The 18,310-nt window shown below is 63.8% G+C and overlaps 1 protein-coding gene across 4 annotated transcripts in view; it reads left to right on the forward strand.

The window, feature by feature from the left end:
* Positions 1-18,310, forward strand: part of LOC140001099 (cohesin subunit SA-3-like) — a 69,276-nt gene that overhangs the window by 46,248 nt on the left and 4,718 nt on the right. The window contains exons 1-24 of one of the 4 annotated variants that reach the window (XM_072032236.1): positions 3,137-3,183; positions 3,620-3,691; positions 3,777-3,870; positions 3,946-4,044; positions 4,370-4,466; positions 4,546-4,622; positions 5,337-5,541; positions 5,622-5,773; positions 5,846-5,919; positions 6,806-6,929; positions 8,238-8,336; positions 8,428-8,507; positions 9,120-9,227; positions 9,652-9,754; positions 9,959-10,070; positions 11,099-11,202; positions 11,445-11,534; positions 11,631-11,720; positions 13,286-13,474; positions 15,610-15,680; positions 16,212-16,299; positions 16,400-16,480; positions 17,109-17,201; positions 17,285-17,498. In XM_072032236.1, coding sequence (XP_071888337.1) covers positions 3,633-3,691; positions 3,777-3,870; positions 3,946-4,044; positions 4,370-4,466; positions 4,546-4,622; positions 5,337-5,541; positions 5,622-5,773; positions 5,846-5,919; positions 6,806-6,929; positions 8,238-8,336; positions 8,428-8,507; positions 9,120-9,227; positions 9,652-9,754; positions 9,959-10,070; positions 11,099-11,202; positions 11,445-11,534; positions 11,631-11,720; positions 13,286-13,474; positions 15,610-15,680; positions 16,212-16,299; positions 16,400-16,480; positions 17,109-17,201; positions 17,285-17,498 — 2,503 coding nt within the window. In that variant the 5' untranslated portion in view covers positions 3,137-3,183; positions 3,620-3,632. Of the gene's footprint in view, positions 1-3,136; positions 3,184-3,619; positions 3,692-3,776; positions 3,871-3,945; positions 4,045-4,369; positions 4,467-4,545; positions 4,623-5,336; positions 5,542-5,621; positions 5,774-5,845; positions 5,920-6,805; positions 6,930-8,237; positions 8,337-8,427; positions 8,508-9,119; positions 9,228-9,651; positions 9,755-9,958; positions 10,071-11,098; positions 11,203-11,444; positions 11,535-11,630; positions 11,721-13,285; positions 13,475-15,609; positions 15,681-16,211; positions 16,300-16,399; positions 16,481-17,108; positions 17,202-17,284; positions 17,499-18,310 lie in introns of those variants that run through there. The other 3 variants (XM_072032237.1, XM_072032238.1, XM_072032240.1) reach the window with 3 other exon arrangements.

Raw genomic sequence — 18,310 nt, forward strand, 5'->3', positions numbered from 1 at the left:
CGCTGAAGGTCTCGGTCAGCCGCTGGATGATCTCGGTGTTCTGCTGCTCCCGCAGCATGGCCAGCGTCACCGTGCCTGCCGGGAGGGGACATGGCGGGTGACGGGGACGTCCCCCGGGGGGGTGACAGGGGGACGGGGAGCGGGGCGGCCGCACCTCGGCAGCCGCAGGAGCGGACGATGAAGTTGACGAGCTCCAGGAAGGCCGGCTCCCGGTCCCGCTTGTAGCCCTGCAGCCACTCGTCCACCGCCACCTGCGGGCACAGTGACACGTGGTGACACATGGTGACACGTGGTGACATGTGGTGACATGTGGTGGCACGTGGTGGCCCCACATTTGAGCAAATGCCCCCCCTCCCCCCATGTCCCCTTCCCAAGGTGGACACATCCCCGTGTCCCTTTGGGAGCTGGTTTTGCTCGCGTGTCCCTTTATCCCTGTGTGTCCCTGTGCCCCCCAACATGTCCCCATGTCCCCCCCTGTCCCCTGTCCCCCCCTGTCCCCGTGTCACCTCGATGGCCACCCTGCCGTCCATGACAGCCTGGTAGAGGACGTTCTCCTCCGAGCTGCTGCCGTCCTCGCTGGGCTCCCTCCGGGGATGTTTGGGGACCTGCGGAGGTGACACGGGGGTGACAAGGGAGGGCACGGCTTTGGGGACGGGGGGGGACACAAAGGGGACACGTACAGGGCGGAGGCGGGTGCTGGGCCCCCCCCGAGCCCCCCGCTTCTCCTGCAGGGTGGCCTCGAAGTCGCTGCCGGAGTCGTCGTCACTGCTGCTGGTGTCCCTGTGGGGACAGTGGGGACAGCAAGGGGGGGCTGTTGTCACCTCCCCCCCCCAAAAAAAAACCAAACCAAAACAAAAACTCAAGGACAATCCCTCCCAGTATGCCCAATAACCCCCCCCAGTGCCCCCCAGTATGCCCAGTGCCCCCCCCATCCCATCCCAGTGCCCTCCCACTACCTCCCAGTTTCCCCCATTAACCCCCCCAGCCCATTGTCCCCCTGTCCCCCTGTCCCCATCCCAGTGTCCCCATTACCAATGTCTTTGTCCCCAATATCCCCATCCTGCTGTCCCCATCCCATTGTCCCCCTGTCCCCGTGTCCCCATCCCAATGTCCTTCTCCTGATGTCCTTGTCCCGTGTCCCCACCCCAGTGTCCCCATCCCAGTGTCCCCATCCCGATGTCCTTGTCCTGATGTCCCTGTCCCCATGTCCCCATCCTGCTGTCCCCATCCCAGTGTCCTTGTCCCTGTGTCCCCATCCCGATGCCACCATCCTGCTGTCCCAATTCTGATGTCCTTGTCCCCCTGTCCCCATGTCCCTGTGTCCCCATCCCGATGTCCCCATCCCATTGTCCTTGTCCTGATCTCCTTGTCCCCAATATCCCCATCCCGCTGTCCCCGTCCCATTGTCCCCCTGTCCCCATGTCCCCGTATCCCCACCCCAATGTCCTTGTCCTGATGTCCTTGTCCCAATGTCCCCATCCCAGTGTCCCCATTACCAATGTCCTTGTCCCACTGTCCCCATCCCAATGTGCCCACCCCAATGTCCTTGTCCCCGTGTCCCCACCCCAATGTCCTTGTCCCCATGTCCCCATCCCAGTGTCCCCATCCTGTCATCCCGATGTCCTTGTCCCAATGTCCCCATCCCGATGTCCCCATCCTGATGTCTCCATCCCAATGCCACCACCCCGATGTCATCCCAATGTCCCCATCCCACTCTCCCCACCCTGATGTCCCCATCCCTGTGTCCTTGTCCCAGTGTCCCCATCCCAACGTCCTCATCCCAATGTCCTTGTCCCGATGTCCCCACCCCTATGTCCCCGTGCCAATGTCCTTGTCCCCATGTCCCCATCCCATTGTCCCCGTGTCCCCATGCCCCCATCCTGCTGTCCCCATTGTCCCCCTGTCCCCGTCCCCCCCATCAGAGCCGCAGGACGTAGGAGTCGCTGTGTGTCAGGTGCCGCACCCAGCACTGGGGGGGTCCGGGGAGGGCGCGGGGGGGGCACTGGGAGAGGCTGGGGGGGCACTGGGAGAGACTGGGGGGGACTGGGACAGTCGGGGGGGGGCACTGGGAGGGGCAGGAGGGGCAGTGGGATAGACTGGGGGGCGCTGGGGGGAGCTGGGAGGGCGTGGGGGGTCACTGGGAGAGGCTGGGGGGGGCACTGGGAGATATAGGGGGACACTGGGAGGTGCTGGAGGGACACTGGGAAGTGCTGGGAGAGACCGGGAAGCACTGGGAGAGCACTGGAAGGTGCTGCAGGACTCTGGGAGAGACTGGGGGAACTGGGAGAGACTGGGAGGGAACTGGGAGAGACTGGGGGGAACTGGGAGTATTGGGAAAGCTTTGGAGGGGCACTGGGAGGCACTGGGGGAGACTGGAGGGGCACTGGGAGCACTGGGAAGGCTTTGGAGGGGCACTGGGAGCACCGCCCCTGGGCCATAGGGGGCTATAGGGACCCCAGGCCATAGGGGCCATAGGGACCCAGCTATAGGGCCCTATAGGGACCCACGCCATAGGGCCCTATAGAGCCCTATAGGGACCTATAGAGCCATAGAGGGCCATAGGGACCTATAGGGCTTAAGGGACCTATAGGGACCTATAGGGTCCTATAGGGACCCTGGGACATAGAGGGCCATAGGAAGACGCCTATAGGGTCCTATAGGAACCCCAGGCCATAGGGCCCTATAGAGCCCTACAGGGAACCTGGGCCAATAGGGGGCTATAGGGGCCCACCTATAGGATCCTATAGGGACCGCAGACCACAGGGTGCTGCTATAGGGACTTGGTTATAGAGTGTTATAGGGAACTGGCTATAGGGCTCCATAGGGACCCCAGGCCATGGGGTACCATAGTGACCTGGTTATAGGGCGCTATAGGGACCCGGCTATAGGGCCCCATAGGGACCCCAGGCCATAGGGGCCCACCTATAGCGTCCTATAGGGACCCCAAGCCATAGGGGGCCAGAAGGACCCACCTGCAGGACCCCATAAGCACCCCAGGCCATAGGGCCCCATAGGGACCCGCTTCTAGGGGCCACAGGGCCTCCCCTATAGGGCCCCATAGGGACCCCAGGCCACAGGGGCCCTCCTCTGGGCCCCGCAGGCCCCGCCCCCCGTCCCCAGGCCCCGCCCCCTGTTTGTGAGCGTGCGCGCTGCGGGCCGGGCGCAGGTGCGGGCAGGGGAGAGGTGAGGCGGCGCGAGGCGAGGCAGGCGGGGGGGGGGAGAGCCCCCTTCACGTGACCCCAGGGGGGGCTTGGGACCCCCCCACATTACCCTGAGGGGTTTTGGGGCCTTGGGACCCCCCCCCAGTGTGACCCCGGGGGGCCTTGAGGGGCCTTGAGGGGCCTTGGGACCGTCCCACACTGCTCGGGGGGGGGGGGTTGGGGGCCTTGGGACCCCCCCCGAGTGACCTTGAGGGGCTTTGGGACACCCCCCAATGGGACTCTGGGGGGCTTTGGGTCCCCCCCGTGTAACCTCAGGGGGTGTTTGGGGTCTCGGGACCCCCCCAAACGACTCATGGGGGGTGTTTGCCCCCCCCACGTCCCCATTCTGCAGGACCTGGGGGGGGCCCTCTCCAAATGGGGGGGCCCCCAACACCCCCCAACCTGTGTCCCCCCCCCAGCGCTGCTGTCACCATGTCCTCAAAGCGCCCAGCTGGTCCCCAGGACCCGCCCCCCAGCTCCCCCCCCAGCACGTGAGTTGTGGGTTTTTTTTGTTGTTTTTTGGGGGGGGGGAGGTGACAACAGCCCCCCCCCTCGCTGTCCCCACTGTCCCCACAGGGACACCAGCAGCAGTGACAACGACTCCAGAAGCGACATCGAGGCCACCCTGCAGGAGAAGCGGGGGGCTCAAGGGGGGCCCGGCCCCCGCCCTGTACGTGTCCCCTTTGTCCCCCCCCCTGTCCCCAAAGCCGTGCCCTCCCTTGTCACCCCCGTGTCACCTCCGCAGGTCCCCAAACGTCCCCGGAGGGAGCCCAGTGAGGACGGCAGCAGCTCGGAGGAGAACGTCCTCTACCAGGCCGTCATGGACGGCAGGGTGGCCATCGAGGTTTTACACGGGGACAGGGGGGGACATGGGGGGACATGGGGACAGGGGGGGACATGGGGACATGTTGGGGGGCATGGGGACACACAGGGATAAAGGGACACGCGAGCAAAACCAGCTCCCAAAGGGACACGGGGACGTGTCCACCTTGGGAAGGGGATATGGGGGGGGGGGCATTTGCTCAAATGTGGGGCCACCACGTGTCACCACATGTCACCACATGCCACCACGTGCCACCACGTGTCACCACGTGCCACCACATGTCACCACGTGCCACCACATGTCACCACATGTCACCACGTGTCACCACGTGTCACTGTGCCCGCAGGTGGCGGTGGACGAGTGGCTGCAGGGCTACAAGCGGGACTGGGAGCCGGCCTTCCTGGAGCTCGTCAACTTCATCGTCCGCTCCTGCGGCTGCCGAGGTGCGGCCGCCCCACTCCCCGTCCCCCTGTCACCCCCCCGGGGGACGTCCCCGTCACCCGCCATGTCCCCTCCCGGCAGGCACGGTGACGCTGGCCATGCTGCGGGAGCAGCAGAACACCGAGATCATCCAGCGGCTGACCGAGACCTTCAGCGAGGTACTGGGGCATGTGTGGTGGTGTGGGGATGCCGCCATCTTGTCTCCTCTGTGAGGCGGCCATCTTGTCTCCTCTGTGAGGCGGCCATCTTGTCGCCTCTGTGAGGCGGCCATCTTGTCACCAGTGTGACGCCGCCATCTTGTCCCCTTGCGTCCCTGCCACTTCATCCCTTTGCGTCCCCTCCATTTTGTCCCTTTTGTGACTGCAGCATTTTGTCCCTTGTGTCCCTGATACTTTAGTTTTATGTGCTGTTACCGTTTTCTCACCTCTGTGAGGCAGCCATCTTGTCACTGCTTTGACGCCGCCATCTTGTCCCTTTGCATCCCCACCACTTTGTCCCTTTGCGTCCCCACATTTTGTCCCTTTGCGTCCCCAAATTCATCACCCCTTTCTGCCACCCATTCTTTCCCTTTGTGTCCCCATTTTGTCCCTTTTTGTCCCCACATTTTGTCCTTTTACGTCCCCATTTTGTCCCTTTATGTCCCCCCCATTTTGTCCCTTTCCATTCCCAATTTCACCCCTTTCTGCCACCCATTTTTTCCCTTTCTGTCCCCATTTTCCCCCTTTGCATCCCCACCACTTTGTCCCTTTACGTCCCCCTCATTTTGTCTCTTTCCACCCCCATTTTCTCCCTTTCCGCCCCCATTTCCCCCCTGTCCATCCCCGCCGCCTCATCCCTTCGTGTCCCCGTTCTGCCCCCGTGTCCCCCCCCAGGACTCCTCCGACTACCCCCTGTCCCTCTCCACGGGGCCGTGGCGCCGTTTTCGGGCCTCTTTTGGGGCCGTGGTGACAGCGGTGGCCCTGCGGAGCCGCCACGCCGTCCTCTACGATGGCTTCCTCCTCGGCGGCCTCACCGCGCTGCTCACCAGCCTCGCCGACTCCCAAGTGCGCGCCTTCCGCCACACGGCCACCTTGGCAGGTAGGTGACACCCCCCACCCCCAACTTGTCACCCGCCGGGTGTCCCCGACGCCCCCCCGCCACCGTCCCGCTGTCCCCAGCCATGAAGCTGATGACGGCGCTGGTGGAGGTGGCGCTGGGGCTGAGCCAGCGCCGCGACAACACCCAGAGGCTCTACGAGGCCGAAAGGGGGAAAAGCCCCCCCCGGAGAGCCCCCGGCAAGCTGGAGGTGCTGCAGGAGACGCTGCGGGAGGTGGGTGACGTTTGGGGACGCGGTGGGGACACGGGCACGGGCGCCCCGGTGACGCCTGTGGATGCCGTCCAGCTCCAGGAGCAGCAGGAGGAGATCGAGGCCGTGATGAACGCCATCTTCAAGGGGGTCTTCGTGCACCGATACAGGTGGGGGGGCGCTGGAGTGGTGCTGGGCGGAACTGGGTACCACTGGGTGGCACTGGGTGGCATTGGGGTGGTGCTGGGGGGCACTGGGGTGGTGCTGGAGGGCACTGGGGTGATGCTGGAGGATACTGGGTGGCACTGGGGTGGCTCTGGGCGGCACTGCATGGTGCTGGGCAGCACTGGGGTGGTGCTGGGGGCACTGGGTGGCAGTGGGTGGCACTGGGAACAGCGTGGTTAGGGACTGGAGCCAGTGGGGAGAGCCCAGTTGGGGACTGGGACCAGTTTGGAACTGGGACGCAACCAAGTTGGGTTCTCCTTGGAGAAGGTTGTCACCAGGAGGGGTTGTCACTGTGGTGGCACTGGGGACAGCCCAGTTGGGAACTGGGACCAGTTTGCATCTGGGAATGAAACTAAGTTGAGTTTTCCTTGGAGAACGTCACCAGTTGTGGTTGGGACCTGGGACCAGTCTGGAACTGGGATGGAACCAAGTTGGGTTCTCCTTGGAGAACGTCACCAGGAGGGGTTGGGGACTGGGACCAGTTGGGACCTGGGACCAGATTGGAACTGGGACGAAACCAAGTTGGGTTCTCCTCAGAGAACGTCACCAGTAAGGGTTTGGAACTGGGACCAGTTTGGAACTGGGACGGAACCAAGTTGGGTTCTCCTTGGAGAACATCACCAGTTGTGGTTGGGAACTGGGACCAGTTTGGAACTGGGACGGAACCAAGTTGGGTTCTCCTCGGAGAACATCACCAGGAGAGGTTGGGGACCGGGACCAGGACGTTGTCACCAGGACACGGGGGTCCCTGGGGTGGCCCTGGGGACTCCGAGCGTGTCGGGGCCGTGGTGTCCCCGTGGCGGTGTCCCCAAGGCGCTGTCCCCCCCCCAGGGACATGGTGCCCGACGTGCGCGCGCTGTGCATGGAGGAGCTGGGGACGTGGATGTGCAGCTTCCCGGCCTCCTTCCTCACCGACGGCCACCTCAAGTACCTCGGCTGGACCCTGCACGACAAGGTGGGGACATCCTGGGGACACCTCGGGGACACGGGGACAGCTGGGGGGCGTGGGGACACCGTGGGGACATGGGGATGCCTTGGGGACACAGGGACAGCTATGGGAGCGTGGGGGTATCTTGGGGACACAGGGACAGCTGGGGGGCATGGGGACACTGTGGGGACACCTCGGGGACACCTTGGGGACACACTGGGGACGCGGGGACACCGTGGGGATGCCTCAGGGATGTGGGGATGCCCCGGGGACATGGGGGCACCTTGGGGACACCTCAGGGACATGGGGACACCTCGGTGAAACATCAGGGACATAGGGACACCTGGGGGACATGGGGACACCGTGGGGACACACTGGGGACACGGGGACACTGTGGGGATGCCTCAGGGATGTGGGGGCACCTTGAGGACACAGGGACGCCTTGGGGGACACCTTGGGGACATGGGGTTCCCTGGGAGGGACACTTGGGGACCTTTGGGACTGGGAGAGGGGACACTTGGGGACCTTTGGGGCCAGGATGGGACACTTGGGAGCAGGAGGGGACACTTGGCATCAGGAGAGGAGATACTTGGGGACCTTTGGGGCTGGGAGGGGACCCTTGGGGACACTTGGGGACACTTGGGGCCAGGAGAAGAGACACTTGGGGTCCTTTGGGGCCAGGAGGGGCTGGCTGGGGACCACAGGGTCCAGGATGGGGGACACTTGGGGACCACTGGGGCTGGGAGAGGGGACACTTGGGGACACCTGAGGCCAGGAGGGGACCCTTGGGGATCCATGGGGACACTTGGAGCCAGGAGAGGAGACACTTGGGGACCTTGGGGCCAGGAGGGGACGGCTGGGGACCTTTGGGAGCAGGATGGGGGACACTTGGGGCTAGGAGGGGACACTTGGGGACCTTTGGGGCTGGGAGGGGACACTTGGGGACATTTGGGGTCAGGAGAAGAGACACCTGGGGACCTTTGGGGCCAGGATGGGGGACACTTGGGGACGCTTGCGGACACTTGAAACCCGGAGGAGCTGGCTGGGGACCTTTGGGGCCAGGATAGGGGACACTTGGGGACCACTGGGTCTGGGAGAGGGGACTCTTGGGGACCTTTGGGGCTGGGAGGGGACACCTGTGGACACTTGGGGCCAGGAGAGGAGACACTTGGGGACCTTGGGGCCAGGAGGGGACAGCTGGAGAACTTTGGGAGCAGGATGGGGGACACTTGGGGCTGGGAGGGGACACTTGGGGTTAGGAGAGGAGACCCTTGGGGACCTTTGTGGCCGGGAGGGGACCCTTGGGGACACTTGGGGACACTTGGGGACCCGCAGCAGGGGGAGGTGCGTCTGCGCTGCGTGCGGGCGCTGCAGGGGCTGTACGCCCGCCGGGACACGGCCGCGCACATGGAGCTCTTCACCGGGCGCTTCAAGGTGAGCGTGTCCCCCCCCCCGTGTCCCCAACGCTGTCACCTCCCTGCCGAGGTCCCCAGGGGGTGACAACGGGTGTGTCCCCCCCCCCCAGGCCCGCTTGGTGTCCATGGTGCAGGACAAGGACCCCGTGGTGGCCGTGGAGGTGGTGAAGCTGCTGACGGTGATGCTGGAGTGAGTTTGGGGACGTTGGGGACACGGGAGGGACACTGGGGACATGGGGGACATTGGGGATAATGGGGACATGGGGGACAAGGGGGACATGGGGACGTTGGGGACATGGGACACTGGGAACATGGGGACATAGGGGTGTTGGGGACATGGGGGGGACACTGGGGACATGGGGGACATTGGGGACATGGGGATATTGGGGATATGGGGGGGACAAGGGGGACATTGGGGATGTTGGGGTCATTGGGGACAAGGACATTTGGGACAGGGGAACATTGGGGATGGGGAGATAAGGGGTACATTGGGGACGGGGGGGCATGGGGGACAAGAGGGACATGGGGGGGACATTGGGGACAAGAGGGACATGGGGGGGACATTGGGGACAAGAGGGACATGGGGGGGACATTGGGGACAAGGGGGACATTGGGGGCATTGGGGACGTTGGGGACACGGGGGATGGGGACACTGGGGACACCGGTTAGGGTCTGAGAGCACCAAGGGGGACACAAAACGGGCGAGACGAAGCCAGGCAGGACACGGGGCTGGGGGGTTGGGACACGGCTCGGGGACAGGGGACACAGCCGGGGGACAGCGGTGTCCCCGTTGTCACCCCAGCACGGTGGCCGAGGCGCTGACGGAGGCCGATTGTCACCGCGTCTACCCGGCCGTCTTCTGCAGCCGCCGTCCCCTCGCCACCGCCGCCGGCCTCTTCCTCTACCGCAGGTGAGGCCGGGCCACCCCCTTGTCCCCTCCTGTGTCACCTCCCCTGTCCCCTGTCCCCTCTCGGTGTCACCCCCCGGGTATCGTCCCCAGTCGGTGCTGCCACCGGGTGCGAGGCTTGGTGGCACCTGGGGATGTCCCCGTGGGGATGGTGGCACCCGGTCCTGCCTTGTCCCCTCTAGACCCTTTGTGTCCCCAACTCTGTCCCCACACCCATGGGACCCCCTTGTCCCCATCCTGTGTTCCTTTATGTCCCCAACCCTGTCCCCATCCCCATGGGACCCCCCTGTCCCCATCCCATGTCCCTTTGTGTCCCCAACCCTGTCCCTGTCCCCACAGAATCCCCCTGTCCCCATTTCTTGTGTCCCTTTGTGTTCCCCCCCCCCGCTGTCCCCTCCCCAATGTCACCCCCTGTCCTTGTCCCCAGCCTGCTGTCCCCGCGGCACGAGGGTGACACCGAGCCGTCCCCTGGCAGCGGGGACAACCGCAGCTTCTTCCGCCTGCTGCTGACCTTCTTCATCGAGAGCGAGGTGACACCCTGGGGACACCCTGGGGACAGTCTGGGGGCACCCAGGGACACCCAGGGACACCCTGGGGACACCTAAGGGACTCTGGGTGACACCCAGAAGACACCCAAGGGATCTCTGGTGACACCCAAGAGACCCCGGGTGACCCCAGGTGACCCCAGGGGACACCCAAGGGACCCCGGGTGCCAGCGCTGTCCCTGTCCCCAGCTCCACCAGCACGCCGCGTACCTCGTGGACAGCCTCTGGGACTGCGCCGGGACCCAGCTGCGGGACTGGGACACGGCCGGGGGGCTGCTGCTGGAGGAGGCCCCCGAGGAGGGTGGGCAACTGGGAGCCACTGGGAGGGGACTGGGAGGCACTGGGAGGGCGCTAGGGGGCACTGGGAAGGACTGGGAGGCACTAAGGTGGCACCAGGGGGCACTGGGAGGGACTGGGATGGGACTGGGGTGCACTGAGATGATGCCAGGGGGCACTGGGAGGGCACTGGGAAGAACTGGGAGGCACTGGGGGGTACTGGGGAGTACTAGGATGGGACTGGGAGGAACTGGGGATAACTGGGAGGGCACCAGAGGGCACTGGGGGGGACTGGGATGGGACTGGGGGGGCACTGGGAAGGCACTGGGATGGACATGTCTGGGGCGGGGACTGCTGCTGGAGGAGGCCCCTGGGGAATATGGGCAACTGGGGGCACTGGGAGCCACTGGGAGGGGGCTGGTGGGAACAAGGGGGCACTGGGACGGGACTGGGGAGGGCACTGGGATGACACTGTGGGGAACTGGGGTGGCACTGGGGGGCACTGGGAGGGAACTGGGAGGCACTGGGATGGCACTGGGAGACAATGAGGGGAACAGGGATGGGACTGAGGGGCACTGGGGATAACTGGAAGGGACTGGAATGGGACTGGGAGGGTGCCAGGGGGCACTGGGAAAGACTGGGAGGCACGGGGAGGATGCTAGGAGGGAACTGGGAGGCACTGGGGGGTACTGGGGAGTACTGGGATGGGACTGGGAGGAACGGGGGATAACTGGGTGGGCACCAGGGGTCACTGGGAGGCACTGGGATGGCGCCAGGGGACACTGGGATGATACTGGGGGGAGCTGGGGGGCACTGGGAACCTCCTCAACCCCCTCCCAGTCCCCCCCAGTCTCCCCCCCCCAGCCCCCTCCCAGTCCCCCCCAGTCCTTCCCAGTCCATCCCATTCTCCCCCCAGCCCCCTCCCAGTCCCTCCCAGTCCATCCCAGTTGTCCCAGCCCCCGTCCCAGTCCATCCCAGTCCCCCCCCAGTCCCCCCCACCCCCCTCCCAGTCCCGTCCCAGTCCCTCCCAGTCCATCCCAGTTCCCCCCCCAGCGCTCAGCGACCAGCAGGAGAAGGCCCTGGTGGAGATCCTGGCGGCCAGCGCCAAGCGGGCGGCGGGGGAGGGGCCCCCAGTGGGACGGGGACCCCCCCGCAAGGTAGGGGGGGGCGGTGTCACCTGGGGGTGACTGTCACCTGGGTGTCACTGTCACCAGGGGGGGGTCATTATCCCCAAGGGGGGGTCTCATTGTCCCCTTTGGGGGGTCGCTGTCACCTGGGGGGGGTCAGTGCCACCTGATGGGGTGTCAGTGACCCCCAGGGGGGTATCATTGACCCCCAGGGGGTGTCATTGTCCCGGGGTGGGGTCATTGTCGTCATTGTCACCTGTGCCCCCCCCCAGGCGCCCCCCAAGGGGAGGCGGGCGGTGACGGAGCAGCGCTCGCGGCTCAGCCTCTGCCTGGCCCCCATCCTGCCCCGGCTGCTGGCCAAGGTGAGGGGACCCCGGGGGGGCCTCGGGGACATTTTTGGGGTGGGGGGACACCCGGGTGACCCCCCCTCACTCCCTGTGACCCCCCCAAAAAAAAAGTTTTCGGCGGACGAGGAGAAGGTGACGCCGCTGCTGGAGGTGCTGAGCTGCTTCGAGCTCAGCGTCTACTGCACCGCGCGGCTGGAGAGGGTGAGCGCAGGCCCTATAGGGTCAGCCGGCCCTATAGGGTCACCTGACCCCAATCCTATAGGGTCGGCTGGTCCTTTAGGGTCACCCGGTCCTTATAGGTTCACCTGACCCCAATCCTATAGGGTCAGCTGGTCCTTTAGGGTCCCCTGGTCCTTATAGGGTCACCTGGCCCCAATCCTGTAGGGTCACCTAGTCCTTTAGCGTCCCCTGGTCCTTTTAGGCTCACCTGGCCCCAATCCTATAGGTCAGCCGGTCCCAACCCTATAGGGTCACTCAGTGCTATAGGATCACCTGGTTCTTATAGGGTCACCTAGCACCAGTTCTATAGGGCCACCTGGTCCCTACAGGGTCACCTGGTCCTATAGGGTCACCCGGTCCTTATAGGGTCACCTGGTCCCAGTGCTATAGGGTCAGCTGTTCCCAACCCTATAGTGTCACCTGGCTCCAGTCCTATAGGTTCATCTGGTCCCTATAGGGTCACCCGGTCCCAACCGTATAGGGTCAGCTGGTCCTATAGGGTCACCCAGTCCTTATAGGGTAACCTGGCCCCGATCCTGTAGGGTCACCCAGTCCTATAGGGTCATCTGGTCCCAACCCTATAGGGTCACCCAGTTCTATAGGGTCACCATGTCCCCTCACCCTTTGGGGTCCCCTGGCCCTTTGGGGTCACCATGTCCCCAATCATTTTAGGGTCACCCGTTCCCCATAGGGTCCCCGTGTCCCCTCACCCTTTGGGATCACCGTGTCCCCAATCCTTATAGGGTCGGCATGTCCCCTGGCCCTTTGGGTTCCCCGTGTCCCCAATCCTTATAGGGTCCCCGTGTCCCCTTGCCCTTTGGGATCCCCGTTCCCCATAGGGTCCCCGTGTCCCCTCACCCTTTGGGATCACCATGTCCCCCAGTCCTTATAGGGTCACCCATTTCCCATAGGGTCCCCATGTCCCTTCACCCTTTGGGGTCCCTGTGTCCCCTCTCCGTTTGGGGTCCCCGTTTCCCCAATCCTTATAGGGTCACCGTGTCCCCTTGCCCTTTGGGATCCCCATGTCCCCAATCCTTATAGGGTCACTGTGTCCCCTTGCCCTTTGGGTTCCCTATTCCCCATAGGGTCCCCGTGTCCCCTCACTCTTTGGGGTCCCTATGTCCCCAATCCTTAAAGGGTCACCCCTTCCCCATAGGGTCCCCGTGTCCCCAGTCCTTATAGGGTCCCCGTGTCCCCAATCGTTATAGGGTTCCTGTGTCCCCAATCCTTATAGGGTCACCATGTCCCCTCACCCTTTGGGGTCACCATGTCTGCAATCTTTATAGGGTCACCATTTCCCCAATCCTTATAGGGTCACTGTGTCCCCTTGCCCTTTGGGGTCCCCGTTCCCCATAGGGTCCCCGTGTCCCCTCACCCTTTGGGATCACCATGTCCGCAATCCTTATACGGTCACCCATTCCCCATAGGGTCCCCGTGTCCCCAATCTTTATAGGGTCCCCGTGTCCCCTGGCCCTTTGGGGTCCCCGTTCCCCAGAGGGTCCCCTGGCCCTTTGGGGTGGCCGTGACCCCCACCCCATACCCCGCAGCCCCTGGAGCAGGCGCTGGCGCAGCTGCAGGAGCTGGTGCAGAAGCACACGGGGCCGGAGGTGCTGGGGGCGGCCTCCCGAGCCCTGGGGGCCCTCTGTGACCCCCGGCTGCCGCTGCGGGGGCGCGGGGAGCTGGTGAGGAGCCGCCTGGGGGACCTGCTGGGGGAGCGCTGCCACCGCCTGCTGCGGGTATAGAGGGGATTGGGGGGGATTTGGGGGGATTTGGGGAGATTTTGGGGGGTTAGAGGGGATTGGGGGGGTGAGAGGGGATTTGAGGGTGTTAGAGGGGATTTGGGGGGAATTTGGGAGGATTACAGGGGGTTTTGGGGGGATTTGGGGGGGGTAGAGGGGATTTGGGGGGGGTTAGAGGGGATTGGGGGGGTGAGAGGGGATTGGGAGGGTTAGAGGGGATTTGGGGGGGATTCAGGGGGATTATAAGGGGTTTGGGGGGGATTTGGGGTGGGTTTGGGGGGTTATAAGGGGAGTTTGGGGGCATTTATGGAGGTTATAGAGGGTTTGGGGGGATTTGGGGGGGATTTGGAGGGATTCGGAGGGGTTATAGGGGATTTGGGGGGATTTTGAGGGGGTTATAGGGGGGTTTGGGGGGGCTATAGGGGATTTGGGGGGGATTCAGGGGGATTTGGGTGGTTATAGGGGATTATAGGGGGATTTAGGGGGGGGTTAGAGGGGATTTGGGGGGATTTGGGGTGGGTTTGGAGGGATTTGGGGGGGTTAGAGGGGATTTGGGGGGGATTCAGGGGGATTATAAGGGGTTTGGGGGGAGTTTAGGGGGGATTATAGAGCATTTTGGAGGGATTTTGGGGGGTTATAGGGGATTTGGGGGGATTCAGAGGGGTTTTAGGGGATTTGGGGGGGATTATAAGGGTTTTTGGGGGGATTTGGGGTGGGATGGGGGGTTATGGGGGAGTTTGGGGGCATTTATGGAGGTTATAGAGGGTTTGGGGGGATTTGGGGGGGATTTGGAGGGATTCGGAGGGGTTATAGGGGATTTGGGGGGGATTTGGGGGGATTTGGAGGGGGTTATAGGGGGGTTTGGGGGGGCTATAGGGGATTTGTGGGGGATTCAGGGGGATTTGGGTGGTTATAGGGGATTATAGGGGGATTTAGGGGGGGTTAGAGGGGATTTGGGGAGATTTGGGGTGGGTTTGGAGGGATTTGGGGGGGTTAGAGGGGATTTGGGGGGATTCGGGGAGATTATAGGGGGTTTTGGGGGGGATTTGGGGGGGGTTTTGGGGAGTTAGAGGGGATTTGGGGGGGATTCAGGGGGATTATAGGGGGTTTTGGGGGGGCTATAGGGGATTTGGAGGGGACTCAGGGGGATTATAAGGGGTTTGGGGGGAGTTTAGGGGGGATTATAGAGCATTTTGGAGGGATTTGGGGGGCGTTATAGGGGATTTGGGGAGGATTCAGGGGGGTTATAGGGGGATTTGGGGGGATTATAGGGGATTTGGGAGGGTTTAGGAGGAGTTTGGGGAAGATTTGGGGTGGTAATGGGGTGGGGATGGGGGCATGGGGGACCTGCTGAGGGAGCGCTGCCACCGCCTGCTGCGGGTACGGGGGAGTTCAGGGGATTTGGGGGGGTTAGAGGGGATTTGGGGGGATTTGAGGGGATTATAGGGGGTTTGGGGGGGATTTGGTGGGGTTAGAGGGGATTATAGGGGGATTTAGGGGGGGTTAGAGGGGATTTTGGGGTATTTGGGGAGATTATAGGGGATTTGGGGGGATTCAGGGGGGTTATAGGGGCTTCGGGGGGGTTCAGAGGGGCTATGGGGGATTTGGGGAGGATTTGGGGTGGGTTTGGAGGGATTTGGAGGGTTTATAGGGGTTTGGGGGAGTTTAGGGGGGATTATAGAGCATTTTGGAGGGATTTAGGGGGGTTATAGGGGATTTGGGGGGATTCAGAGGGGTTATAGGGGATTTGGGGTGGGTTTGGAGGGATTTGGAGGGGATTATGGGGGGATTTGGGGGGGATTCAGGGGGATTATGGGGGGATTTGGGGGTTTAGAGGGGATTGGGGGGGGTTTAGGGGATTTGGGGGGGATTTGGGGTGGTTTTGGAGGGATTTGGAGGGATTATAGGGGATTTGAGGGAGTTTAGGGGGGATTATAGAGCATTTTGGAGGGATTTAGGGCGTGATTCGGGGGGATTATAGGGGGTTTTGGAGGGATTTGGGGGGGTTGTATGGGATTTGGGATGGATTTGGGGTGGGTTGGGGGGCTTAGAGCTGGGCTGGGGGTGTTGGGGTGTCCCCAGCCCCCCGGGGTGTCCCCAGCTGTCCCCAACCCCCTGTCCACCCCCCGCAGTTGCCGTCCCTGGACGAGGAGGAGCTGTACAGCGCCACCGCCACCCTAAAGCGCCTCTCCGTCCTCTTCAAGTGTGCCCCGTGTCCCCAACGTGTCCCCAACGTGTCCCCCCGTCCCCAACGTGTCCCCAACGTGTCCCCAACGTGTCCCCAGAGTGTCCTCAATGTGTCTCCAATGTGTCCCCAAGCGTGCCCACCCATCCCCTGGGGCACTGGCCCCATGTCCCTGTCCCCTTTCCCCCTATTCCCATGTCCCTAGTATTCCCTGATGTCCCCTTCCCAATGTCCCTGTCCCCTTCCCAGTATCCCCGTCCCCTTCCCAGTGTCCCTGTCCCCATTTCCATGTCCCTGTCCCCTTCCCAGTGTCCCCATCCCCTTCCCAGTGTCCCTGTCCCCATCTCCCTGTCCCCATGTCCCCACCTCCATGTCCCCATATCCCCATGTCCCGTGTCCCCATGTCCCCATGTTCCCATGTCCCCTGTCCCCATATTCCCATGTCCCCCTGTCCCCATGTCCCCTGTCCCCATGTCCCATGTCCCCATGTCCCCTGTCCCCATGTTCCCATGTCCCCTGTCCCCATGTCCCCTGTCCCTGTCCCCGCAGCGCCCACGACCTGACGCCCTGGCAGCTCTTCGAGCCCTGCACCCTCCTCCTGCGGCGCGCGGCCGACACGGGCGAGGTGCCCCCGCAGGTACCTGGGGACACTGGGGACACTGGGGGACACTGGGGACACTGGGGACATTGGGGACAACTCCAGGGAGGGGACACGAGGCCACCCTGTGTCCCCACAGCTCCTTGTCCCCGCCATCACCTGCGCCCACTTCCACATCCTCTGGGAGCTGTCGCGGCTGGCCAACACCGACGTCCCCCAGGTGAGCTTGGGGACATGGGGACAACTGGGGACACTGGGGACAACTGGGGAAACTGGGGAAGGGGATGGGGACATGGGGACGCTGTGGGGACAGGGACTTGGGGGTTTGGGGACGTTGGGAAGGGGGCAGGGGTGTGGGGACGGGGATGTGGGGACACTGGGCGGGGCTGGGGACATGGGGACAGAGGGACATGGGGCAGGGGACAGGGACAGGATATGGGGACAGGGATAGGACACGGGGACAGGACAGGGGGACAGGAACATGGACATGGGGACATGGATGGGGACATTGGGACAAGAATAGGACACAGGGACACGAATAGGACATGGGGACGTGGATGGGGACATGGGGACAGGACATGGGGACAGGAATAGGACACAGGGACAGGGACATGGGGACAGGGATAGGACATGGGGACAGGGACAGGGACATGGGGACAGAAATAGGACACAGGGACATGGGGACAGGGACCGCAGCGCCACCACCCTGGGGTGGGGACAGACAACAAGGGGACAACGGGGAGGGGACAACAGGGGGACAACCCCCTCTTTGCGAGGACGTGGCCCCGGCTTGGGGACATCCCCAGGTGCCAGCCGGCTGTCCCCAAATGCCACCCGGCTGTCCCCAGGAGCAGCTGCTGAGCCTGAAGGACAAAACCACCTCCTTCTGCGCCCTGTGCCAGAGCTGCCTCTCCAACGGCGACGCCGGCGTCCGGGAGCAGGTGACAGCGAGGGGACAGAGGGCCAGGTGGCACCTCGGTGGCCCCGTGCCGACCTTGTCCCCGTTGTCCCCGTTGTCCCCAAGGCCTTCGTGGTGCTGAGTGACCTCCTGCTGGTGCTGGGCCCCTCGGGGACACGCGGGGCCGGGGCGGCGCTGGCCCCACTGCGGCTGGTGCCCGACGTGGAGCTGCGCTCCCAGCTGGCCGCCGTGCTCCTCGACCACGTCTTCAGCCCTGGGGACAGGGACGGTGACGGTGAGGTCCCCAACGCGTCCCCAACCCGTCCCCAAGGTGGCCCCGGTGAGCACCAGGTGGCCCCTGTGCTCGTGAGGTGGCCCCAAAGCGGTCCAGGTGGCCCCGATGGCCCTAGGGTGGCCCCAGGACATCTCCGAGCAGGCCCTGGTGGCCTCAAGATGTCTTTGGCGTGGCTCTGGTGGCTCGGAGATGTCCCCTCGTGTCCCCAAGGTGTCCCCTCATGTCCCCAGGGTGTCCTCTTGTGTCCCCAAGGTGGTCCCCAGGTGGCCCTGGTGGTCCCCAGGTGGCCCAAGTGGCCCCAAAGTGGCCCCAGGACATCTCCGAGCAGTCCCTGGTGGCCTCAGGGTGTTTCTGACGTGTCCTTGGTGACCCCAAGATGTCCCCTCATGTCCCTAAGGTGGTCCACAGGTGGCCCTGGTAGCCCCCAGGTGGCCCTCATGGCCACAGGTGTCCCCTCAGTGTCCCCTTGCCCTCCCAAGCCCCCTCAAGGACCATCCCCAGCTGCTCCTGGCATCCCTTTGGTGCCCCAAATCCCCTCAACGTCCCCTTAGTGCCTCCAAACCCTATGGAGGAGCTACACTGGCTGCTCCTGGTGTCCCTTTAGTGTCCTTTCAGTGTCCCCAAGATGTCCCCTGTGTCCCTCTGATGCCCCCAAGATGTCCCCAATCTCCCTGGAGGACTTCTCCCATCTGGTTCTGGCTTCCCTTCAGTGCCCCAAATCCCCTCAACATCCCCTTAGTGCCCCCAAACCCCACAGAGGACCTCCCCCAGCTGCTCCTGGCATCCTTTCTGTGTCCCCAAGATGTCTCCTGTGTCCCTTTGATGTCCCCAAGATGTCCCCAAACCCTCTGGAAGTC

Source organism: Anas platyrhynchos, chromosome 37, assembly GCF_047663525.1.
Source record: "Anas platyrhynchos isolate ZD024472 breed Pekin duck chromosome 37, IASCAAS_PekinDuck_T2T, whole genome shotgun sequence".
In the NCBI taxonomy this organism is placed as follows: Eukaryota; Metazoa; Chordata; class Aves; order Anseriformes; family Anatidae; genus Anas; species Anas platyrhynchos.